The 26,168-nt window shown below is 44.8% G+C and overlaps 1 protein-coding gene across 1 annotated transcript in view; it reads left to right on the forward strand.

The window, feature by feature from the left end:
• PLXDC2 (plexin domain containing 2) overlaps window positions 1-26,168 on the forward strand; it is a 391,835-nt gene that overhangs the window by 134,370 nt on the left and 231,297 nt on the right. Inside the window, exon 2 of the mRNA XM_037837678.1 lies at window positions 13,683-13,888. Within this exon, the coding sequence (XP_037693606.1) occupies window positions 13,683-13,888 (206 nt within the window). The remainder of the gene's footprint in view (window positions 1-13,682; window positions 13,889-26,168) is intronic.

Genomic DNA, 26,168 nt, shown 5'->3' on the forward strand with positions numbered 1-26,168 from the left:
TGAATCCAAGGTCATGAAGATTTGCCCCTATGTTATCTTTTAAGAGTTTAATAATTTTAGCTATATCTAGGTCCTTAATCCATTTTGAGTTGATTTTGTATATGGCATGAGGTAGGGGTCTAACGTCATTCTTTTGCATGTGAACATCCAGTTTTTCTGGCACCCTTTGTTAAAGAAACTATTCTTTCCCCACTGCATTTAACTAGCAACCTTGTAGAAAAGTAACTGGATGTAAATGTGTGGGTCTGTTTCTGAACTTTCAATTCTATTCCATTGTCCTATTTGCCTATCATTATGCCAGTACCACACTGGTTTGATTACTTCCACTTTGTAGTGCAATTTGAAATCAGGAAGTATGATTCCTCCAACTCTGTTCTTGTTTCTCAAAATCATTCTGGCTATTTGGAGCCGCTTGCAGTTCCATATGAATTTGAAGATTGGCTTCTTTATATCTGCGTAAAAAGTTGCAATTAACATTAACATTGTAGATCAGTTTGGGTAATAATGACATCTTAACAATATTAACTTCCAATCCATGAAGATGGTATGCATTGCCATGTGTTTAGGTCTTCTTTAATTTCTTTCAGAAGTGTTTTACAGTTTTCAGTCTATACATCTATTATATCCTTGGTTAAATTTATTCCTAGATATTCTATTCTTTTATATGCTATTGTGAATGGAATATTTGCTAGTTTCCTCTTTGGATTGTTCTTTACTAGTGTATGGGAACACAATTGATTTTTGCATGTTGATCTTGTATCCCGACACTTTGCTGAACTTTTTTATTATGTCTTATAGTTTTCTTGTAGATTCCTGTGGATTTTCTATATGTAAGGTCAAGGCATCTGCAAATAGAGATAATTTTATTTCTTCCCTTTCAATTTGGATATCTTTTATTTCTCTTTTTCTTGCCCAATTTCTCTAACTAGAAATTACAGTGTAACATTGAATAGCAGTGGTGAAAGTAGGTATCCTTGTCTTGTTCCTGAGGTTAGAGGGAAAGCTTTAAGTCTTTCAGTATTGAGTAGGATGTTAGATGATTTTTTTTTTCATAAATCGCCTATATCATATTGAGAAAGTTCCCTTTTATTCCAGCTTCCTGAATATGATTATCAAGGAGGGGTGCTGGATTTTGTCACCTTTTCCTTCTGTTGAGATGATCATGTTTCTTTTGTTCCCTCTTCATTCTATTAATGCAGTGCATTGCAGTGACTGGTTTCTGTGTGTTGACCCACCGTTGCATTCCTGGGGTTAACCCCACTTTGTCATGGTGTATAATTCCTTTACTGTGCTGTTGGATTTGGTTTTGCTAGAATTTTAAGTAATTTTTTTATCTCTATTCATAAAGGAAATTGGTACGTTTTCCACTCTTGTAGTTTATTTACCAGGCTTTGGTATCGGGTAGTACTGATGAATTAGGAAGTGTTCTTTTCTCTTGAATTCTTTGGAAGAGTTTGAGAAGGATTCATGTTAATTGTTCTTTAAGCGTTTCATAGAATTCACCACTGAAACCACCTGGTTCTACACTTTCCTTAGGTGAAAGATTTTTGATAATTGATTCAATCTCTTTAATATATTGATTTGTTGAGGTTTTCTATTTATTTTTGAGTCAACTTAGGTAATTTGTATGTTTCTAGGATTTTTTCCATTTCATCTACATTATCGAATTTGTTGGTGTTTAATTTTTTATAGTATTCTGTTATAATCCTTTTTCTGTAAGGTCAGTATTGATATCATCATTGTCCTTTTCTTTCTGATTTTAGTTATTTTTCTGTTTTTCTTTGTCAGTTTAGCTAAAAGTTTGTCAATTTTATTGATTTTTTTTCTAATAAGCATTTTTTTTTATTTTTTCAGTTGATTTTCTATTCTCTTTCATTTATTTCCTCTCTACTCTGTTTCCTTGTTGATGTTCTGTCTAGAAGGTCTATCCTCAAGTGGTATATGGACATCTCCCACTATTATTGTAGAACTGTTTCTCCCTTCAATTACGTCAATGCTTGCTTCATATACAACATGATATATGGATACAATGTAATGTCCTTCTTTGTCTATTGTAACAGTCTTGACTTAAAGTCCATTGTATCTTATACTAACATAGCAACCCCAGCTCTCTTTTGGTTATCATTTGCATGAAATACATTTTTCCATCCTTTTACTTTCAACCTGTTTGTATCTTTGGATCTAAAGTGGTCTCTTATAAACAGCAAATAGGTGGGTGATGTTTGTTTATCCATTCTCCATTCTGCCAATCTCTGAATTTTGAATGGAGAGTTTAATCCATTTACATTTAGGGTAATTAGAAGGTAAGATTTACTTCTGCCAATTTGCTAATTGATTTTTGTGAGCCTTATGCCTTTTTTTCCCTCCTTTCCTCTATTCCTGCCTGCCTTCTTGTTTAGATTATCTTTTATAACGCACCATTTGAATCACGTCTCCCTTCCTTCCGTGTAGTTTTTTTAGATGTTTCCTTTATGGTTACCATGGGGATTACACTTAATATTCTAAATCTATTACAATTCTGTTTGTGTTGGTTCCAACTTGAGTTTCAGAGCCTACTAATACTCTGTTAATGTATAGCTTGGTTGCTCTACTTTATGTTATTCTTGTCACACATTAGATCTCTATGTAATTTATAATATTTCTATTTTTATATTAGAGGAAAATAATATAAAAACCTACAAATGATTCACTCTTTTATAAGCATTGTGATTTCCTTTTTCTGGATAAGATGGGGGTCTGTATGCTGTAAGGAAATTATATAGAATCCTTCATTCACTACTCTTTTTTAAACTGGAACAAGTTTCCTAAAATCCATGTTTCTCAGATATTGCTTATTTGTAAATTGAAGGGGAGAACACCTAGCTTAGCAGTACTGTCCTTAGCCCTAGTGGATTCATGTAATATGATATATAGTAATAGCCTGGCAATCAGGAGTTGCCCAATAATTGAAGTTACTGGTTTTAAATTATTTTTATGAAATTCAGACTCTTTTGATGACTGTGTACTGATGTAGGGCACACCTGCAAAAGGGAGGTCTTTGCTAAATTCATGAAATTAGTATTTAAAGCAGAGAATTTTTTTTTCCAGTTTATCTGGAATTTGCTTTGGTGGGCAAAAAACCTTTCACAAAAGGTTATTCAAGGACAGAGGAAGAATTATGCAATTGGATTCTAAAAGTCTCCCAGAGCTCCAGAAATGCATAAATGGTTGATAGGTTCCTTCTGGAATGTGGATTTCCATCTCACCATAGTTGCTTAATCCTTAACTGATAGTTTTTGTATTTTAGGAATATATCACAAAAATTGAAATCTAATTTTAGTACAGCTTTTACTGCCAGAATTTCTTTTTCTAAATGTAATTTTGTTGATTGTGGTTTATTTATGATGTTATTTAAATTATGTAATCAGCATACATACATGTAATCATGCAATTTAAAAAAAGACTATTGTTTAGGAATGTAATGACAGAATTCAGGCAGAATGTAATGACAGAATTTAGAAATTCTTAGTGAACTTTATTTAAAGCTGCTTTTGGGTGAATGGTAGTTAATATTCAATTTTAGGCATTTCTCTCTTCAAAAAAGAAGTGAAAAAAAAATCCTGTTAAATTCACTGGAGTAAGATATAGTATTAAAAGCATGATAAAGTTTGTGAAAAACCAAAATTTCTCAACTAAATTTATTTCGATGTTCAACTTTCTATTTATCATCATATACCCAGTTTTTGAATTGAATTTTTTTCATTCTTGAGAGGCTTTTCAGAATATATATATTTTTTTTCAATTTTACAATCATAGTTTTACATTGCAAGACACTTTTTCTCTATCAAGGTACTTCGTCTACTTCATCTTTAATACACTCCTGAGTTAATCAAAAGGTGAACCAGGCAAATCGATGTATTCATGTCAGTTATCTGCTACTAAAAACTCAAAAGCTATTTAATCCAGTATATGCATCTTTGTATATGAGGTAGTCCATTATTTCAGTGTAAATAACAAGGTGTGAGTTTTGTTTGAAGAATTACATGCTATCTGCTGTAAGTAACATCACTTATAAATCCTTTGCTTTATATTTTCCTTTGATATTCGGAAGCATAAATCTTCTGATTTTTTTCATGGAACTTTTTTAAAAAAGTTATTTGAGGTGTCAAAGCTGAGTAGTTTTGCCCATTGCTTTGTGGTTCTAAGGTTGTGTGAAGATACATTTCATTAATTATATGAATCAAATGTGAGAAATAGAATAACTCGGGGAAAATTACTTTCTCTTGCTGTAGTTTTCTCTCTGAACATTTTGAAGTGCTTTGAAGTTATAGTGAAGTAGCACTGATTTTCTGTTTGTTGAAGCTCATATATAGAAGACAAGGTGAGAACAGTGTAGAAAATTGCATGGAAATTGACAAGTCTGCTTCTAATATTCTCAAGAAAAAACCTAATATCTCCAGATATTCAAGGCTAAGAATTTTGAGCACAGAAATAAGAGTGTGTTTAGCAAGAGCTTCCATGATGGAGAAAGCCAAGCTACCACCCACCCATGTCATGAGACAACCTGGGCTGAATCACGCAGCATTTTAGAAAATGTGTGAAATGTAGATATGCCGTAAGAACAAACCAAAAAACTAGCTGTCACCCGGCATAACACAGAGACAAGCTCTGGTAATACAATCAAGTAACTCTGCCTTTATTTTTATTTCAAGTGTATGCATACATGTATGTATTTTTCTTTTGCACAATTCAAATCATGCTATTTACAGTTTTTATGCTTATTTATAAATCTTCAAGCAAAATTTTACTACAGACTGAAAAATTACCTACATAAAGTTTTGATTGAAATTGGAATCCCACCACCAGTATGAGAACATACAAAACTTGTTTATAAGAAATACCCTGTGAACTACTGACAAGTTCAATTTTACAATAAATCTTTCTGAATGAAGTGGAGAAATTAATTGTGATTTATTGCATTTCTTTGTCTTCTTAGAATGTGAAACATTTTTAGTATATTTAGTAGTAGTCATATTTTCTTTGCTATGAATTACCTATTTATGGTACTTGCCCATTTTTTTAAATTGAGGGTTAATCTCTTTCTTACTTATTGGTAGGATGTGTGTGCGTGTATTCAGATAAACCACATGCAATTGTTATTTTGTAGGTCAGAAAAGTTGTGTACATATATGTGATATGTTAATCTGATATGTTTACTGATGTTTTTCCCACCGACCTTTTAAGTTGATGTAAAACTCAAATAGGATCAATTCATTTCTCAGCTTGTGATTCCTTGCTGGTTTTCTGTGTGTTTGTGTGACGACTGTACTATACAGACTCTAGCTGCCTTGCTAGCCCTGCACTAGCTGGAAGCCCAAACATACAGATTTCATGGTTTTGTTTTTGAACGTTATGCAGGAGCAGTATTCAAAATTGGGCTACAAATGACATGCGGTTCGTTAGAATGGCAGATATTTACCCTTTAGTTGTTGGCTTATGTGGAGGTCACTGCTTGTTCTTTTGGGGGCGAGGGTGAGGATGCATCTGTTAATTCATTCATGTTTACTTTAGAATCACTTGGCCAAGTTTCAGGAAAACACCATAGGCTTTGGCTCTAGGAATGAGGTATGTCTTCCACTTACTGAAGTTATCTTTCGATAAGGAAACACAGGCCCGGAGTAGTTGAGTGGCTTTCCCAAGGTTACCTGGTTATAACCTCGGGGTCATCAATCTCTAAAAAGTGACCATTAGAGAGAATTCTGCGATGATGACACTGCCGGTGCAATTGGCCCTTGTCCAAGTGCACACGAATCTCTCGGGCATCTGACGTACAGAAGTCTGAGATTATTGTTTTGGTTATCTCATTTAAATCAGATCTGATTTACAAACCTAATCTGGCCGGCATGTGTGTTGGCTGCCATCACTTGTCGATGGTCAAGCCTGCCCGGCCTCGAGCCTCAGGACATCATTGCTGCAGACCCCGAGCTGAATATGGTGTGACAACACCCCGAAACGAGATCGAACTCCCAGACATCTGGCCACCTCCCTTTAATAGGGGGTCCTCAGGGATGGGGGCCCTCGGCATTCAGAAATAATCTCTGCACTGGGCAGCATTAGAGCAATCGATTCCATCTGCCCTGCTCTGGCCCTCAAGTCTCCCATTTTCCCTCCAGAGGCCATCGGCTACGAATGTGCCTTGTGCACAGATTTGTCCACTTCCCCTGCTGCAGCCCAGAAACTTTGAAACATTGGGGCTCCACTTTCAGTGCGGGACCCTTCTTTTAAAGCCAGCACAAGACAGGGAAGCAAGGGCAGTTCAATACAGTCCACTGTAAATTCAAGGGTTAAGATATTTTACCAAATAGTGTTAGTTTTTGTTGTGCTGTGAAGCCACGAAACTATCATAAAACATGGATGTCCACAAATAAATGGAAAAATTAAGAACAAATGTAGAATATTTACTGTATGATCACAAATCATCTAAAATATGTTTAACAAGGTATTGAGTTAAAGCAAGAGGATGATAGGTTTTTTAGCCAGGAGGGACCATGAAAATTATAAAATTGGACCCTCTCATTTGAAAGCTCGTGCAAGGTCTCGTACCTAACAACGGCAGCTGGTTTCTGAGTGCACTGCAGAATGTTCTCCACAGAAAATCACAAGGACCTGATTAATAAGTGGCTTCTCAGGTCTAATTAAATGCTACTGATTCCATTTGCAGATTATTTGCAGGTTATGGCTCATGTGTTCATGGGCATGTTCCCCCCGTCTGACTCACCTTTCTAAAGAGTCAGTGGGTGGTTCGAGTTCTCTGCCAGCTGTCCTTCCTTAGAAAGTGGGAGGACATCACCATCCCACTAAAACAAGAGCTGAAGTCACCTCAAAGGAGTTCAAATTTTCTTTAAAATTTCTACCACGTAGTTTATAGAAAATCATCAAGTAATGAGAATATTAATTATTTATTTGAAATTACTCCAAAACCTTTTCAAGATATAATCTAAAACATAGTCAATATGGTGTAATAATATCGATGTGCTATTATTACTTTCTGCCTGATTTTACATTGACTTCATCCCATTTCTTCACATTACCTGAGTACTTTCTTTCTCATGCTGGACTGTTCACATTTGTTGCTGTTTTAGACAATACATCTCTGCCTAATTTTTTTTTTGTTTTAGATTGTTTCCTCATGTTCTATAATGAGGTTTGGGACTTACTGCTAAATTGATTCCCTGAAGAATTCATCAGAGGCAGATCAGATAGCGATTAAGACCCAGTAGGTGATCCAGTGGGGATTAATTTCCCCGTTTGCAACTTTATCTCCAAATGCTCCATTTTCACCAGATGTGGAAGGGATAACGCCCTCAGGTTACATGAGTGCTTGTCACAGCCCTGGCATGTGGCTAACTCTGAACGAGTCGGCTACTCTATTATGATTACTAATAATCTGTTATTAGAAGCAATACCTAAAACACCTTTGTTTTACAATCATAATATTGTTTTCTTCTATTTATTTTTAAGATTTTAGTAAATAATGTAGCAGTACCCTAAAGTTGTCTTAAATTTTTGTTTCTTGATTGTTCATCAGGCTGAGCATGTTTACCACAGGATTACTGCCTATCAATTTTTATGTATAGAATTAAAACATCTGTGTATTATTTTAACATTAACATTAAGAAACTATTACATTTTTAAGGTGTAAATTGATTCTGTGTATATATTGGATTGACTACTTGATTGATTTGACTTTTCCCATTTTCCCATTCTGTTTCCTTTTCTTCATATTTTTCCTAAACTGCCTAATGCTCTCCACCAATAAGTGCTGACAATAACCAAGAATGGCCCAGAATAACTCAGAATTCAGGGAATGATGGGTGTGTGGGGCACCACCCTCAGGCCTCAGGGGGTTTTAGCCCCCCCCATGTGTCAGAGACCATGACCGCTCTTAGGACTCAGACTTCTGGAGTTATTCTCTATTTACGTCCAGTTTTCACTTAAAATTCTCATCATTTCATCTGCTTCACAGCTTTTCAGTCTGTCGGGGCCCTTCTCTGTAGGCACGTTGCATTTCGTCCTGATTTCATTAACCAAGGCGGACAGACGTGACGGATTGCAACCATGGGTGCTGCTGAACATCACCCAGGTGGGTGGGAGTTTTGTTTGAGTCGAGCTCATCTCGGAGAAATGGAAGTTTTTATAGACTTGTTTCCCATAGTTGTCTCCAACTTCCACCCTTTGCTCCGACAACTCAGAAACATGGTAGAAATTTTTAGAGGCTGGGTAAGAAATTAGATGCAAAAGCTTTTCAGACATTCTCTGGGCGAGCACAACTTGGTCAGTCCTTCATTTACTCATTCATTCATTCTTCATTTGTTCATTCGTTTGTTATTCAAAAATCTTTGGATGCTTATTGTGTGCTGATGTCTGTGCTTGTGTTGACTGGGGGAAAATATAAATAAGAGAGAGTCCTTCTCCTCCAGTGTCTGTGCTGGGGCCCTGAAGAGATCAGCTCCAGGTCCTTTGATTTACCAGAACTCACAGGACTCAGCGTATCGTGGTCCTCATGGGTGTGACTTGTGACAGTGACAGATGGGAAGCACGGGCAGCAAAGGGAAGGAGCACGTGGGGCGAAAGCCAGGAGAGACCAGGCAGGAGCTTCTAAGAGTCCCTTCCGATGGAGTCGCACAAGATGCGCTTAATTCCTCCAGCAATTAGTTGTGTTCACAGTGTGGAGCGTTGTCTACCAGGGAAATGCATTATGGACTCAGTGCCCAGGGTTTTTATTGGGGTCTGGTCTTGTAGGCAACCCCCGTGCGGCATAGACCCCCAGGCAGTGTTCAGGATAAAGCAGGTTGTTTGCACCATGTGGGCACAATGAGGCTGGGTGACAGCCTGGGGGCTGCTGCATCAGCTCTTCTCTTCACAATTTCATGTTTATGTTAGGGTGGGCAGTTTAGAGTCACATACGAAGAGTTACCAGACTGTTGAAGACAACTCATGTAGCTCTGCCCGGGGATGTCAAGGAACCTGACTTGGAGCTTGAGGGATTCCTACGAGTTCCCAAAGCCCAATAGAGCAGGGAAGGGCCTTCATCCGTGCAAAGGTGACTCGGCTCATTTCGGGTCAAGGGGAAACTGAGGCATCTGCGTGGCTGGAGCATAGGGTACGGCAGGAGGAAGCCAGAGGCTGGGGAGGCAGTCAGAGCAGAGCGTGATGTGTTTTATAGTTGGGTGGCTTGAAAGGAGCCATTCACAGTTTTAGCCAGAAAAGAGAAGTAAATAAATTTGAAATGTATCCCTAATAACCAGTGGAGAAAAACTTTGAGAAGGAAGAGTCTGAAGACAGTAAAACCAGGAAGGAAGCAAGGGATGAAGATCTGAGCCAGTTCCCCCCTGTGGTGGGGACAAAGATGGAGCAGTGGTCCTCACCGCAATGCCCGAGAAGCACCTGGGAGCTCTCAGAGAACAGGAAGTCGAGGTCCCACTCGAACCCTCAATGTCCGTGGGCAAAGCATCCTCCAAGCTTTCTCTTCTGCTGCCCTCTTCCTGTGTGATACTATCCAGAATCCTCAGGTCCCCTGGGGCTGCCAGTTCAGTACTGGGTATCTCCACAGCTGTAGCTATTTTTTTAGACTCTCCTCTTCAGCTCTGCAGTAAATTGAGATGCAAAGTCAGATGATGGTCCACCTTCGCCAGATAGTTCCATCTATTCTCAGATGCATCTGGCCAGGGCATCGGTGTGCCCTGAGTAATCTGAAAGTCCCCACAGAGGATTCCAAGAGGCTTTCAGCTCCCTTGGGGCATGTGGCCCTCAGTGGTGGTTGAAGGGTGCAGTGGTGACACATATAAATTTATGTAGTTACTTCCTGGGGGTTTGACATGTATAATGGGGTTTAAGATGTTTTCACCACATGACTATTATATAAATGCAATGTATTTAGACAAAATCATTAGGATAAAACATAGATATAATCATATCCAGCCCAACATAACTTTCTTCCCATTTGGTTTTCATTATTATATTTTAATATAGATGACGGCATAAAAGAAACTTGCAAGTTTACAAAGAATAATGCGAGGGCACACACCCGTTTCTTGCTCTAGTCTTGGATTAACTGGATATTATAGAGTTTCGTAATGATATTCTACTTGAAAAGCAGGGAAGCTGTCTTCTTCAGTAGTAGTTTAGTTGGTATTTTAATCAAATGAAATATCTCAGGAATGTGTTAAGGTCAATTTGTATATTATATGTGCAGAAATATTTTATTTTTATGTTTTCCCTCCTGAGCTATCTGATGAAGTTGAACCTAGCAAAATATGTTGGAGAAAATTATCCTTGAAGGTTTTCCTTCGATGGCTTAATTACCATATGGCGGACAGAAAGCAAACAGTCTGCTCACCCAGGCTGTCCAAAGAACCTCCTGTTGCTTTTGTTTTCACTGCAGCTGGGAAAGGAGAAATTGCATTGCATAGACCCCTTCTTCTTGATTCCAAATGATCTGTTATGGTGGTGATTGAAAGAACAATTTAAACTCTTTTTCACGAGTTTGCATGCCCGTGAGTGGGTTACAATATGAAGAGCCAGGCTGTCGTTTTCCCAGGTTTCTTGCATTATTTCCGTCCAGCATCCACATTGGGCTCATTTAACTCCTCTCAATGTTGCTCTGAAATGGGATCAAAAGCTAAGGCAGCTGCATGCCGAGTGCGTGGTCCTGCGTGATGGACACAGAGGCCCGCTCCTCCGTGTGGGCTGGCGTGGCCTTGCTTAGTCGTTACATAGCCAGGGAGAGGACTTCATTTCAGAATGACAACCGGAAGGAGCAGCGAAAGAAGACTCACAGAGGACAGGCCCTACAGCGCGCACATTTTCTCATTGGAAAACCCTCCCAGGCCCATCCCTGGACCCCATCAATTCTTTGTAAACACAAACAGAGAGCGAGAGATCTGTTTTCAAAGTTTGAGCTAGCAGATTGCAGGCAGAGACAAGCAGACAGCTGTAGTAGCTGTCAATGAGACCAGGAGACAAGACATAAAAAATCACGTCCCACAGATAAAAAATCTTATAAACCACGGCCGCCTGGGGACTTGTCTTGACTGCTGGAGTCACATATGTCCTTGTGATCTGCCTCTCTGCTAACTTGCTTTCCCAGTTAGTCTTCCACAGGAAGACTTCTGAAGCTCACAACAGAAACAGAAATTAAACACAGGAATTAGATGTCCCAGATTTCAGATCTAGCAGAGGGAATATGGGCTTTGCTGCCCCTGCTCTTTGAAGCTCTTTTCATTTGTTCTTTAGAGTGAGATGGTAGGGAGGAAAGTAAGGGGAGCCAGGGACGCTCCCCAGACAGCTCCCTCAGGGTTAGGCAATTTGGGGGGCCCTGCCCCAGGCCAGGACCACCAGGCTAGTGGGAGGCCCCCAGCAGCCAGCCCCAGGAGATGATGGAAAGTACTGCATTTTGTCTCAGTCTTTCAAATATCTAAAAAGAAAATGGCGAAATTAATATCAGAGAAGAGATAATAACACATATGTAAAAGCAACCGAGAGTTGCTTTGAAGTTCTCTTTTGAATGCTTTAATAAGGCAAATTCTTTGAAGATTTAGATGTATTTTTGCTGATGTACATTATAGAGGCCTCTGGTAGAAGCTGTTCCTGTTGTGCATAAAAAAAAATACTGGTTAAATCTATTAACTGCATTACTTTTTTTTTTTTTTTTTTTAACCACTTCTTACCTGTATTGCTTTCTGACAAGGACCCGGTGTAGATTTTTGGTTTCCCTGCTTGCTGATTTGTTTTCAGGTAGCTGTACCATAGGGAAAACCTGCTAGCAGCCACCCATCCAGTGCAAGCAAGGGGACCCCTCTAAAGTTGACCTGAGAGTTATGCTTCGTGGTCTTAGCTGGTTGTTATGCAGCGTTATTGGGTACCTTTTCTATAAGCTGCCTTGTATATTTTTGGTAATGAGGCAAAATATATAAATAAAGCACGTAAAGTTGCTTTATATAGCTTTACCTGGAATCACAGGTCTTAGAGGCTGACATGCCGTCAGGAAAACCCGTCCACTTGGCAAGTGAGATAGTTTCATCCTCGTTTTAAATATGGAGTAACTAAAGCACAGAGAATCTCGTAAATTATTCCGGACCCCACAGGCAGCATGTCTAACAGAAAGCCGTCCACCCCAGACTGTTCAAAGTATTTCTTCCATTTTTTAATTCTGCCTGGCCCCGTGGATGTTGCTTCATAGAGACTGTCAGTGACGTGTTCATTCACTCACACAGTCAGTCGACAGACACTGAGCACTCGCTGTGTGGTGGGTGGGAGCGGCCAGGAGAAACCCTTTATGGACTGATTTCTTGTCAGCCTTACACAGACCACGAACTGAGCATCATGCTTTGCTTCTCTGGCTCGGGGTTTCCTCCAGGGTTTGGGGACATTTTGTCTCTGTGGTCCTTTTAAGCACTGACATTCTGTGAGTCAATGGAAAGCTCTAGATTCCAGGCACTTGGGTAGTTTTTCTCCCTGAGCTGTAGCCACTAACACATCAGGCAGTAGATCTGTCCACTGTGAAACCAAAGAATATTTCCTGTGTGTAGAATTATTAGCACCTTTCCGAGTTGAAAGGGGGAAATTTCAGACCAATTCGCAGAGATTGGGAATGATAGCCTTAACTTGCCAATGAGAAGCTGATTCGCTAGTGGCTGCGATGGCTTAACGCCTATGTTTTGTGTAGAGAGACTGTCCTAGTTGGCTAGTGTTGCTAATGTCACAACCACCTTAAAAACGTTTTGACTTCCCAGAGTGTTCTTGCACTGCGGGGAAATCACGGCTGTAATCGAATCACTGCTCTCTCAGCCTTTTTTGAAATGATACCCGGCCCATAATTCAGCCTGCCAAGTCTTTCGGTGACACTTGGCTGGAAGAGGGCTGCTCCTGGTCAGAAATGGAATTTCCCGTACCCACGTACACCTTCCCCAGTGACCTCTGAAACGAAAAGTGAGGAGTTATGATAGAACGTAATTATCCCTCCCGTGGTAGCGGGATGGGCTGCGTCAGCAAAGCCAGCCCCAACAGATGGCTGCCCCTCGCCATCCATCCATTTCTCTAGGACCCCGTCACCATCATCCTTTCCCACGACGGGTCTCCTGGTGAAAACAGCAGAAAGGAGCCAGCAGGTCGGCGTCCCCTCCTGAGGGGAGGGTTCACGAAGTGAGCTGGGCAACGGGCCGCCAGGCAGGTTAATGCACGGACACAAAGATGATTCCCTAGATTATTTAACCAGTCAAATCCAGCAGCGTCTCTTTGCTGCCCAGAATAACTCACGAGAAGCAAATTCAAGCTCACAGGTTAATAAGGCCTGGTTTCTATTTTCAAATGATCTGGGAATTACTTGCTTTCATTCCGGGGTGTGGAGTCCAGCTTATTTCACAACAACTGGGCGTGTTTGTGAAGTGGGCAGGACGGGTGAAATGCGCTGCTTTGGGGCGCACAGCTGTTTTGGGGACTCCTTGGTATCTGCACATAACCACTGCGGTGACCTCTGGCATGTCGGTGATGGCGTCCACCCACAGGGTTCAGACCGACGCCAGATGGTGGGGTCCTAAGTCGGTTTCCCGTTCCCCGACCAGCAGAACTGCTTTCCCTGCCCTGGCGGGTGGGTGCGAGCGGGTCGCAGCCAGGGGTGACCCTTGGATGTCATCTCCCCGCAGTGTGGGCCTATGAAGTGGCCGCGGCGCGGGCGGAGGAGGCGGTGGCCGTGGACGTGGGGACCTTCAGCGCCAGGTGGAGGCGGAGCTCCGAGCCGCTCAGGGCGGTGGACACCAACCGCGCCAGCCCGGGCCAGGAGTCCCCCGAGCCCCGCGGCTTCCCGGACCTGCTGATGGACGACGGGCGGGACAACAACACGCAGATCGAGGTGGGTCGGGGGCCTGGGGTGGCGCGGTTCCGGGCCTCCGGGGGCTGCGCGCAGAGACCCCGCAGTGCGCAACCGACGCGCGCAGCGCACAGCTCCGGGGGCCGCATTCCGACCTCGCGGGCGGGCAGGGCTGGCCTGGTCCGGGGCCTGGCGCGTCTGACAGCCCCCCGTCCCCTGGGCGCCCCCACTCCCCCCTGGGTCTGCTCCCCCGGCTTCTCGGACTCCCCACTTCTGCGCGCTGACCGCGGCTGGTTTTCCCCGCTCGGAAGGGTCCTGTCGTCCGACTGGAGGCCCACCCTGATTCGGTTTGGCCTCGTCTATATGGATCTTAAGAGATCCTGTTCACAAAGGTCTTAGCTGCAAACGGGTTCTGACCCGCAGCTCCAGGGCTGGGGCCTGCGCGTGTCCTTGGGGGCGTGTGAGTCAATTCCAGTAGCGCCCAGTGCCCACACCCACCCACGCTGCCCCTGCACTTCAATTAGAGCTTTTGGAATGATACAATATAAAGGTTATTTTAATTCATTAATGAACATATTCATTATATTCAATTAATTTGATGTAGTACGTTTATTACATACAAAATATTAAGCCAAGCCATTTGATGGTGCATTAGCTCCTTCGCTTAGGAAACCAACGTGGCTGCCAGGTGCCGTGTGCTGTGGTGTGGGGGGCAGGACTGGACCATGGGTGGGGGGTGGGTGTGGCTGAGGGGGCTTGGCCTGGGAGCAGGCATGGTGGAGGGCCTTGGCAGGTTGGCAGGAGGCCATTGGCTGGCACCTGTCCCGGGAGGAGGCTCCTGGGTGCCCAGCTGGCCTGGCTGCCCACGGACTGAGGGGCTCCAGGGCTAAGAAGGGGTCGGTTCCCGGCAAGCCGGACGGCTGGTCAGTCTGTCCCTGTGGATGACTTTTCGTGATGGTTGGAGCCATGAAGTGGAGGGTGGAGGGGGTCAGGAGGCAAGTTTGGTGAGTGTGGAAGTTTGAAGAGGACACGTTTCAGGCAGATTTGAGATTTGGGCAGAGGCCCCAGGGGTTGTGCTACCTTGTTTGAATCACTGCGGTCCTTAGTGTTGCAAATCACAAAATGCCACCTCATTAGTAAACTAGATATAACCAAGATAGAGAAAGCTTGTGGAAATAAGCAATGAAGACTGAAATGGGAACAACCAGAGGCTGTTTATCCAGAGCTTTCCATTCAAGGCGGCCCCACCCCAGCTGTGTTTGGCAGACACTCCAAGGCTGGCAGGGCAGCGGGAGAGTGTCCAGGGGTGCTCTGATGGGGGGTTGCAGACTTGGGGAAGCTGGGGGTGGGCTGACCAGAGGTGGGCATCTTAGGTGAGTTTGGGGAGCACATTTGGCTGTCACTGGGGTCCCTAGTGGGAGGTGGGGTCCAAGCCCTGACTTTCCGGGCTGTTGGCTGCCCGGGCGGGCTGCTGCCGAGCTGGCAGGTAGCGTCTCACTGTCCTCTCCGGTCTGGGCATTGTCCACTGGTATGTTCAGCCTGTCTAGCCGCCGTTCCAGTTCCTGCTTTCTTCCAGGGTATGGGCTTATAATTTTAACGAACTTCATGCCATTCTTTTTGTTGTACCTTAGTCCCTGAAATAGTCATTGTTTAGCAAAAGAACTCAGTTTCACAAAACAGCTGTCACGTAGTCGGCACAGAGTATCAGGACATCATTCTGCTCCCTCCTAGCGAGAGGAAACTTCTGACGATCTGGAGCACAGGCCGTGGGAATTCTGCTCCTGAGAGAATTGTGCCCCGACACTGCTCGGCCAGCGTGAGTTTGGGGTGGTCCCGGCTGCCCAACCAGGCCTCTTCTCAGGGGCGGAGGATGCCCCAGGCACATCTGTAAGACCCTCTCCTGGCACCTGGCCGAAGCCCGTCATTTTGGAAATGTTGCCACGGCAACTGGGAGGCGACAGCATCCTTATTCCCATTGGCCCTTCCACGGGGGAGCAGCAGCAGGAAGGGTCACGGAGCAGAGGAGGGGAGTTTATTCTCTTCTGAAAGCCGGTCCCTACGGAGGGTGAAGGGGGATCCCAGATTCCTGAACTCTGTGAACTCTCATGGGGGCTGCTGATTTTCCTAAATCGCTTGTCATGGAGAAAACCCTTTTGCCTGGAGCTGAATCTGCACACTTCAAAACACCGTCCCCCTGGTTGGCACTGCCCTGGTTTTCTCACCCAGCTGCCCCCTCTTCTCTACCCTAGCAAGGGAGAGCACACGTGGCCGTGGCTTTGCAACGGCCCCGGAAGGAGGAGGCTGGGAAGGCAGCAGTTTCGGGGGCAGCTCCTGGGTGCACAGTCCTGCCCAGCAGCCCCGTGAGGTGCTCGTGCCCAGGCTCACGGGGCAGAGCCAGCGACTTTCCACCCGAGAGCGACGACCGACCTTGGCTGAGTGTTTCTCCCAGTTCTCCTGCTGACGAGCCAAGGGGCCGCGGCATTCACCCCCAGGGTGGCCTGGTGCCCGAGCTCTGTCCTCCCACTTGACGTGGCTCCCCCCAGTCAAAGGAAAGCAAACAGTCAGTGCGTAACCCAGGAGGTTTCAGATGGTGACAGACTTGGGGTCTCAGGCCCACTAAAGGGGACTTTTCTGGAAGCTGGGTCAGCATTACAAGAGCCCTGATTTTGTTTCAAGAGTTTATTTGTTTCCATGGGGTTGTGGGAACTGACGGAGATTCCTGGGGATCTAAAACCCCCAAGCCAGTCCTCGGCATTGCCACTAGGTTTGGAAACAAAAACCTACTTCTGAAATCCTGAAAGTTGATTTCTCCCAGCCCTTGCTGTAGTGTCTTTGAACGCCGTCGCATCTTCTCTTGTGGCAAATCTTTTGCCTGATTGTTTCAATAGGAATAAGAAAGAAAGGAAATAAAAGGCACTTGGGGGCTGGGTGTTGCCACAAGATGCTTCTTTTCTTTTAACATGGGCCTGATTTCTGTGGCTTATCACAGGTAACGAATATGCAAGCTGTTAGGTTGTTTGGGAAGTTTTATTGTAGCCATGCGCAGGCGGGCTGAAGCCTAAGAGTGGCAACAGCTCTGAGCAAAGTGGGAGTGCAGTTTTATAGCTTTTTGGGAGGGGGTTTGGGAAATCATAGCTGGTAGATAAGATAGAGCAGTAAGGAGTTGAGTCAGGGGGTTGGTTTGCTCAGGGTAAGATAAGGAGTTGATGTCAAGGAGGTTATTACATTATGGAAGATTTTTGTCTTTGTTCTTGCTCAGACTGTTATGTTAGCTAAGAATGGGTTTATGTAAACAGTCACGCCCTTTGTGGGAGATCTTCCTGGACTGTCTGCTGGGGTGTGTTGGGTATGTGTTAGGGGTGGGGAGTTTTGTCTAACATAAGCCTCGTGTGCATTTTCCTTTGGACGCTTGGAGGCCACGCCATTTTGTCCGACAGCCCTGGTGGAGTCGCGCTGTTGAGATCCTTTGAGTCCCTGAGAATGAAACAGTCCCCTAACCCCGGGGCTCTTCGCCCGGTTCCTGCCACTGTCTGGACTCCATATCTCACCTTCGCAAGGAACAAACAGAAGACAAACGAGAAGACAATAGCAAGCTCACCCTTTGCTCAGAGTCCCCGTAGACGCAGCAGCTCTTCTCAAGACCAGATCCTGGACTGTAAAACACAGTATCCCGGCTAGAGAATTCTTCTAATTGTAGTTTTGTGGCTGTTTTCTTTTTTAATCTTCTTCCCATAAAGATTTTATCAAGACGTTTTGAAACCATTTGCATTTCCTGTTGAGTGAAGGAGCTTGGCAGTGGGGACGCCAGCACTGGGCAGAACGCTGACTTCCGTGAGCAACTCCGCGTGACGCTGCCCTGCACGTGTGGACACAGACCGCACAGCCAAGGGAGAAGGAAGGGGGAGAGGCCACAAAACTGCCCCCAAATGCCACTTCCTATGATTATTTGGGGAGCTAAAGGCTGATAGGCTTTCGGTACGGCTCAATTCTATTCACGATCCCCTTGTCCTGGTCTGTCTCGTCCGTGCCGCCCGTGTCCCCTCGTGGCTGCCCGTGTCCCCTCGTGGCTGCCCGTGTCCCCTCCTGGCTGCCCGTGCCCCCTCGTAGCTGCCCGTGTCCCCTCCTGGCTGCCCGTGTCCCCTCGTGGCTACCCGTGTCCCCTCGTGGCTGCCCGTGTCCCCTCCTGGCTGCCCGTGTCCCCTCGTGGCTGCCCGTGTCCCCTCCTGGCTGCCCATGTCCCCTCCTGGCTGCCCGTGCCCCTCGTGGCTGCCCGTGCCCCCTCATGGCTGCCTGTGTCCCCTCCTGGCTGCCCGTGTCCCCTCCTGGCTGCCCGTGCCCCTCGTGGCTGCCCGTGCCCCCTCATGGCTGCCCGTGTCCCCTCGTGGCTGCCCGTGCCCCCTCCTGGCTGCCTGTGCCCCTTGTGGCTGCCCGTGTCCCCTCCTGGCTGCCCGTGTCCCCTCGTGGCTGCCCGTGCCCCCTCCTGGCTGCCTGTGCCCCTTGTAGCTGCCCGTGTCCCCTCCTGGCTGCCCGTGCCCCCTCCTGGCTGCCTGTGCCCCTTGTGGCTGCCCGTGTCCCCTCCTGGCTGCCCGTGTCCCCTCGTGGCTGCCCGTGCCCCCTCCTGGCTGCCTGTGCCCCTTGTGGCTGCCCGTGCGCCCTCCTGGCTGCCTGTGCCCCTTGTGGCTGCCTGTGCCCCCTCCTGGCTGCCCGTGTCCCCTCGTGGCTGCCTGTGTCCCCTCGTGGCTGCCTGTGCCCCTTGTGGCTGCCCGTGCCCCCTCGTGGCTGCCTGTGCCCCTGGTGGCTGCCCATGTCCCCTTGTGGCTGCCCATGCCCCCTCCTGGCTGTCCGTGTCCCCTCGTGGCTGCCCGTGTCCCCTCGTGGCTGCCTGTGCCCCTGGTGGCTGCCCATGTCCCCTCCTGGCTGCCTGTGTCCCCTCCTGGCTGCCCGTGTCCCCTTGTGGCTGCCCATGTCCCCTTGATGCTGTCCGTGCCCTTTCATGGCTCTCTGTGCCCCATCGTGGCTGCCCTTCTGTTTGCTGGAATGGTGGCTCACAGCACCGATGGCGCTCAGTGGATGGGGGTGTCCTGCACAGGGCTCGGTGAGGATCAGTGAGGCTCCCCGAGGCTCCCCTGTGGGGGGCAGAGTGGGGGTCACTTACTCTCCTAACTTCAGCAATGATCCCAGATTCTGCTGTGTCCCGTTGAACCAGTGTGCTGTGTTGCCGCTTCTTCACAGGCGGTGTTTGAGAGTGTCGGGATCCCTCTCTTGGGACAGTGAAAGGGTTTATGGAAAGGACCGTAGAGTCTGAGTATTTGCCTTCATTCAAAAGTTCCCGGGTGACTGGGGGACAGGAAGAATTGAAAGCAGAGCTCCCGGATCGTTAAGTGCCATTTCATGATCCAAACTGGGTCAGAAATTGTGCGCCAGGATGGTGTCTGTCTCTGGAACGCTGACGGGCGGCCTGGGAGCTGGTGGAGGGACCTGCTGAATTTCCAGTGCTCAGCCGGCCCTGCCCGCGGTTCTGCGTCTCTAACCGGCTCCCAGGTGAATGTCTCCCAGGCCACAGGCCCCGGAGGAGTCACCAGGAGCAGCCGACAAGCAGAGGCAGTATCTGCTTTAGGGCCCTAAAGGCTCTGGAAAATCTCAGGTTGACTCTAGTCGCCTGTCCACACCGTGCCTCGTGACTTCCATACCGGTCTCACAGATGTTGTATCACCCGCGTGTGCGTTCCAGGTCCCTCGAAAGGATGACGGAATTGAATCATCAGCAGATGTGCTTGAGAGATGCGGTAAAACAGATCAACAGTTTTTCTCCCAAGTGCATTTGCCAAAACCCTTTCTGACCTGCGGTAGCACAGATTGCCAGTTGCGATTGCCTCTTATTTTTATAAATTGTCCATTTTTTTAAAAAAGTTAATAATTGCTAATTGTTGCACATGAGGCTATTGTGTCTTTTTAATATTTCATTGCAGTCCCTAACTCAGAAATATATTTGAAAGGAAAGAAGTCACTGGCAAAGGCTTACACTGGAGTGGAATGTGGTTGCTTCCAAAAGAGAAATGCAGATCCGTGAGGTCCCTTGTGGGTGTGTTTGCAGAACAGGGAGCTTCAGTCAAATGCCTCTTAGATAAGGAAAGTCCTGGCATGCCGGTGGGTCTCTTAAGCCTGATTAAGCTTCTCAATTTCACAGCTCTGACAATAACAGTAACTGATATAATTATGGAGTGGGAATAAGACACATTGTCCCATTTCTCAGAAATAAGGTGATAAAAATCAGAAGGAGCTGCCATGCCAATTCTTTTCTCAGGGGGCTCATGGAAAGTAACCCTCCTATATGAGAAGAATGTGATCGTGTAGATTCCTGACATTTTTGAAAGGAAGAAAAGTACCACCCAATACTGAAAGTTCTTCTACCGTAGCTATTATAAGGGTGACAAGCTGGCGTTGATACATTTTTAATGAAATGTCTCTATTTTAGGGAAGCTTAGACTTGGACAAGAGGCTCCAGCATGTGGTTGCAGAACCAAAAAGTTGTGTGAAGGGAATTCTAATACTGATTCTGAAGAAGCATGCAGATTCGACTCAGAATGAGCTGAACTTTCCCAAGTTTATGCAGGTGTCAGATTGTCAAACGATGAGAAAGCCAGGGCTGTGGGGCATGAGAGTGAAACGCAGGAGAAGTGCCCAGGGTGGCGTCCCTGGTTCTGGGGGGTCCGGGTTAAAGGACAGAGGAGGCTCCACCCGTGGGAACTGTCAGAGGAAGACGTAGACGACGCCAGGCCAAGGCACTTCCAAAAGAATGCAGGGCTTCACGCTTCTAAGGAGTTTGGGATTCATCAGGAAGCTACTTAGATGCCACTCAAAGATTTCAGAGAAAGGCAGATTGCACTGATGTTCCTAAAAGATTGTTTTGGGGAGGCTGAATGGGGACTGGGTCAGAAAGCCCCAATCTCGGAGCGGAAAGATGAATTAAATTCAGATGAGAGTCACTGTGGACGAAATGAGGTCACGACTGGGGAAGGCTGTGGTGAGCATGTGGATTTCAGAAGTATTTAGGTTCCTATTCCTTAACTTGAAGTAACCACGGCGATCAAAAGGCTCTGCAAACTCCAGCGCGTGTTGGCGCTGAGGATTCCTCGCAGGTTTTTGCTGTGCCTGCCTGCTGCCGCCCCGGCACACGCCCGTCTCACGCGGCTTCGGGAGCTGCCTCGTTTCTTCAGCTCTGCATCAACTGATGGCAAACTCTTTTGCAATTTCTTCTGTCTTGTTAATTGGCAAAAACACGTAGTTTTAAATTTCTGATTTATTCCCATTCATTTCCTTTTAGAGTACTGATGAGGGCTTTTAGGTTTCAAAGAAGAAAATGCACTGAAAATAGTAAATCAGGCAGAACTTATATCTGCAATTATTGCTCATCCTTTAAAATTTTGAGGCTTAAAATACTGTATCGTATATCTTGCTCGGTCACAGATAATTCTTAGTTTGGCATGTCAGCTCTTTATTGAATCTAAAGTGGAAAAGAATGTGTAAGTATTCCTCAAAGAGTACCATAAAAATAACTGAACTCTCTGTATGACACGTCCCCGTTAGCCGATTGAGTGTGATGCACTAACAGCGTGGAGAGGTCCTTCAGAACAACACATACAGGTTGTAAAACTATTAAGCATGTTAACCATATGATTTATTATCACAACAAGAATTACGTTTCAGAGGGAGGAATATTCTTGCATTCTCCATGTACAAAGAGAGATATATTTATTCTCCCCTCCGAGGGGCCTGAGATTTATTATAATAGTGTACTGTGCTTTCCTGCCCTAATTCCAGCCTCACTTGAGGAACCGACAATATCCTCCCTCTCTCTCTTTCTCTCCCCCTCTCCCTTCCCCTCCGCTCTCCCTCTCCCTCCCTTTCTCTCTCCCTGTCTCTCTGCCTTAAACAGTAGCAATGATACACATTCAAGATGGGCAACACCAGGTTACTATTAATCAGTTGAATTTCTGTTCTATCAGCCAGCAATCTTATTTTTCTTCTTTGCCCAGATTAACTTCCAACATGACATTTAACATGCACTTTTATGAAAATTATCATTTTCAATATAAAAAAATTAATCAGGATAGCCCAGGGTTATAGGTCTATAGGTCTAGATCTTTGTATAACAGATTTCTTAAAATTCATTTTTAGATTTTTATTGAAAAACTGGATGAGTTTTTTTTTTTTTTTTTTTTTTTTTTTTTGGGTAGCCTGAAATGTGTCCAGTCTTTTTATACTGTGCAAAGGGCTCAGGGCTCCGCCCGGCCAGCGTCCCTCAGTGTGGGCTGGGACTCAGGTGCAGAGAGACCAGCAGATGCTCACATCCCCCAGGACATGTGTGCTTGGTCCCGGGGACAGCTGGGTGCACCCACCAGAGGGTCTGTGCCCCAGGGAGGGTCGTGCCCCTTTGCTTTCCCTCTTTATTGGGGACGCATGAGGGGGCATTGCACAGGGAAAGTAAACACCAGAGGGGCAAGCAGCAGGCAGTGCAGCTGACCTGCCGGCGGTTAGGAGAGCCCAGGAAACACCCGCCACCGGCACCTGGACTGGAGTTCCCAGCCCCCAGGGAGGTTGGGTTCTCCCTGCGGCTCCCATGTTCTGGTTGCCAGGCAACACAAAGAGAGCTTCTGGATCATTTACTAGGCAATCCCATTCTATATTAATTCATTATTCCTTAAGAACTTGTCTTTTCTGAGATTTTCAGAATCAGAAACAGAAAAGGAAGTGGTAGTAACTTAAAGGCTATATAAATTGAGTTGGCACAGCCATGCCAATAGCATGATTTTTTACAGCACTGGGGAGTGTTGGGGCCACAGCCTGTTCCCATGAAGACTTGCTGCAAAGATGTACCTCAGAGATATTGCTGGTTTGGGTCCAGACCATTACAATAAAGCCAATATTGCAATAATGCAAATATCACAATAAAGCAAGTCACATGAATTTTTTGATTTCCCAGTGCATGTAAAAGTCATGTTTACATCCTACCATAGTCTATTGAGTGTGTAATAGCATTATTTCTTAAGAAATACTGTATATATCTTAAATAAAAAATACATTATTGGCAAAAAAGTGCCAACCATCATCTGAGTCTTCAGCAAGTTGTAGTATTTCTGCTGGTGGAGGGTCTGGACCCAGTGTTGGCGGTTGCTGACTCACCGGGGTGGTAGTTGCTGACTCACTGGGGTGGTAGTTGCTGAAGCCTGGGGTGGCTTCGGCAATTTCTTAAAATAGGCAACAATGAAGTTTGCCACATTGATTCCTTTCATGAAAGATTTCCTTGTAGCATGTGATACTGTTTGATAGCATTTTACCCACAGTGGAACTTCTTTCAGAATTGGAGTCCATCTGCTCAAACCCTGCTGCTGCTTATGTAGTATTCTAAAATCTTTGTTGTCATTTCAACAGTGCTCACAGCATCTTAACCAGAAGTAGGTTCCATCTCAAGAAACTACTTTCTTTGTTCATCTGTAAGAAGCTACTCCTCATCTGTTCAAGTTTTAGCATGTGATTGCAGCAATTCATTCCTGTCTTCAGGCTCCACTCCTAATTCTAGTTCTCTTGCTGTTTCTACCATATCTGCAGTCACTTCCTCCACTGAAGTCTTGAACCCCTCAGTGTCATCCATGAGAAATGGAATCAACTTTTTCCAAACTCCTGTATATGTTGATATTTTGACTTCCATGTTCTTAATGGCATTTAGAACAGTGAATCTTTTCCAGAAGATTTTCAATTGACTGTGCCCAGATCCATCAGAGTAATGACTATCCATGGCAGCTGTAGCCTTATGAAATGTACGTCTTAGTAAGACTTGAAATGATTCCTCTATCCATGGGCTGCAGAATGGATGTTGTGTTGGCAGGCGTGAAAACAACGTTCATCCTGTACATCTCCATCAGAGCTCCTGGCGACAAAGAGCTCTTTTTATCTGCGTAATAGGTCTCGACAGTGGTCTTAAAATGTTCCATAACCATGTTCTAAACAGATGTGCTGTCATCTGCCTTCATAGAATTGGGCCTTGCTCTCGATTTGGCTTTGGCTTCAGGGAATGTTGTGGCTGGTTTGATCTTCAGTCCAGACCACTAAAACTTGCTCCGCATCAGCAGTGAGGCTGTTTCACTTCCTTACCATCCACCTGTTCACTGGAGTAGCACTTTTCATTCCTTCAAGAATGTTTCCTTTACAGTTACAACTTGGCTAATGGTTTGACACAAGAGGCCAAGCTCTCGGCCTGTCTCGGCCTTCGACAGCCTTCTCACGGAGCCTGATCATCCCAGCTTTGGATTTAGTTCTCCTGGTATTTGAGGGACATGCAACTCTTCCTTCCACTTGAATGAACACTCAGAGGCCACCTTGGGTTATTAATCAGCTTGATTTCAATATTGCGTCTCAGGGAACAGGGAGGCCCCAAGAGAGGGAGAGACAGGGGAACCGCTGGTCCGTGGAGCGGGCAGAACGCACACTACATTTATCGATTAAACTCGCCGTCTCCTGCGGATGTAGATTGTGGTGCCCCAAAACCATTAAAATAGTAACAGCAGAGGTCTCTGGTCACAGATCACCATAACAAATGTAACGATAATGAAAAAGTTTGAAATAGTACAAGACTTAAAAAAGTGACAGAGACACGAAGTGAGCACATGATGTTGGAAAAATGGCATCAATAGATGAGCTCAATGCAGGCTTGCCACCAGCTTTCAATTTGGCCAGTCCATTTCGGGTATACTGCATTTCATCAGCTTCAGCAAACCAAAACAACCCCCAAAGTGCAGGCAGTATTAATTTTAGGTAGGAAATCCTATCATGCAATGAAATATTTTTAGTTTTGAAAGAACCTTGAAGACTTTCTTAATAAAATGTTCTGTAACTCAATGACACTTAAAATTTAAAAATATAAAAGTTCACTTTTGCCAGGTTTTCCTTCAAATCCCTTTGGCCAGAAGTGGGATCAGCATTGTGAATCTAAAACAATATAGATGAATAGCTAATAAATAGATAATATAGATCAATGATAGATAGATAATAGATAGATAGATATAGTAGATAAATACCTATACTGACACACAAATAGATACTTAGATACATAGAGATAGGTGGCTATTAATGTTTTCCCAACCCTTGCTCTTTAAGCTCAAGATTGCATTAATATGAAATTTACAAAAAGACTTGACATTACCTGTAGCAAAGAAATAGTTTCAGCACTGCTTAATCCATCAGTGCAATGGATTCCAAACAATTATTACAGTTTAATAGTTCAAACTTGAAATGTCACATAGAACATAGTTCAAAACAACTGCTCCCAAGGGCTGAAAAGTTCAATTCTTCTCTTGTTTCTAGACAGATTCCAACCTCTGTGCATTGCTGTGGTAGGAAGAGAAAGGTTTTCTTTCAGGGACACACAGAAAGAAACTTAAGGCATTTCTTTTCAGTCTGAATGGACTGCCCCCTCTTAAAAAGACTGGACATTTAATGCCTTCCTTAACAGCATCAAGTGGCACATCAGCAAGTTTTTATGACAAATGCAAAAGCAGAGAATATGAATATAAGCATGCATGCTGTTTTATAAAAAGACTCCCGTCTACCCTAAATCTGCTTCAGAAATGCAACTTAGCAGAGTAAAATATGCATTACTGCTTAAAGATAGAAATACAATTTTTCATTCCTTAAACTTAGAGAAAACTTTAAATGTCCTCTATATTTGCCATTGTCCAATTATGTGTAGTTATGTGCAATTATGTATTTCCATCTAAGTTACAATATTTCAGAAAGATCCAGGTGACATCTTTTGCAAAGTTCCTTGGACACTTCTGGTTGCCACATAAGATTATAGGACCTCCTCATGTATCAGAGGCTTATGTTCTCTATTTTGTCAATGAATTAGTGCCACATTGTAGAGAGCACGTTCATTGTTTAGATAAGATAAATGATGAAGACTTGGTGTGAATTACTGCACCTGATTGCCATTGGTATTTCTAAAAACAAAAAGTTCACATCACGGGGGCTGACCGAGTCCTTACACAGGCTTACCTCATTTTATTGTGCTTCGCAGATAGTGCATTTGGGGATTTATTAGCTTACAAGTTTACAATTCTAAGGCCATGAAAATGTCCAGATTAAGGCATCACCAGGATGATACCTTCCCTGAAGACTGGTTACCTGAGAGCTTCAGCTCCTCTGTCGGATAGCGAGGCACATGGCTCTCTCCTGGTCCTTCTCTCCCAGGTTTTGTTGCCTCCAGCTTCTGGCTTCAGTGGCTTCCTCTCTCAGCTTCTCTGGGGCTTTTTCCATGAGCTTCTCTT

This window comes from Choloepus didactylus, chromosome 5 (assembly GCF_015220235.1).
Source record: "Choloepus didactylus isolate mChoDid1 chromosome 5, mChoDid1.pri, whole genome shotgun sequence".
NCBI classification, from domain to species: domain Eukaryota; kingdom Metazoa; phylum Chordata; class Mammalia; order Pilosa; family Megalonychidae; genus Choloepus; species Choloepus didactylus.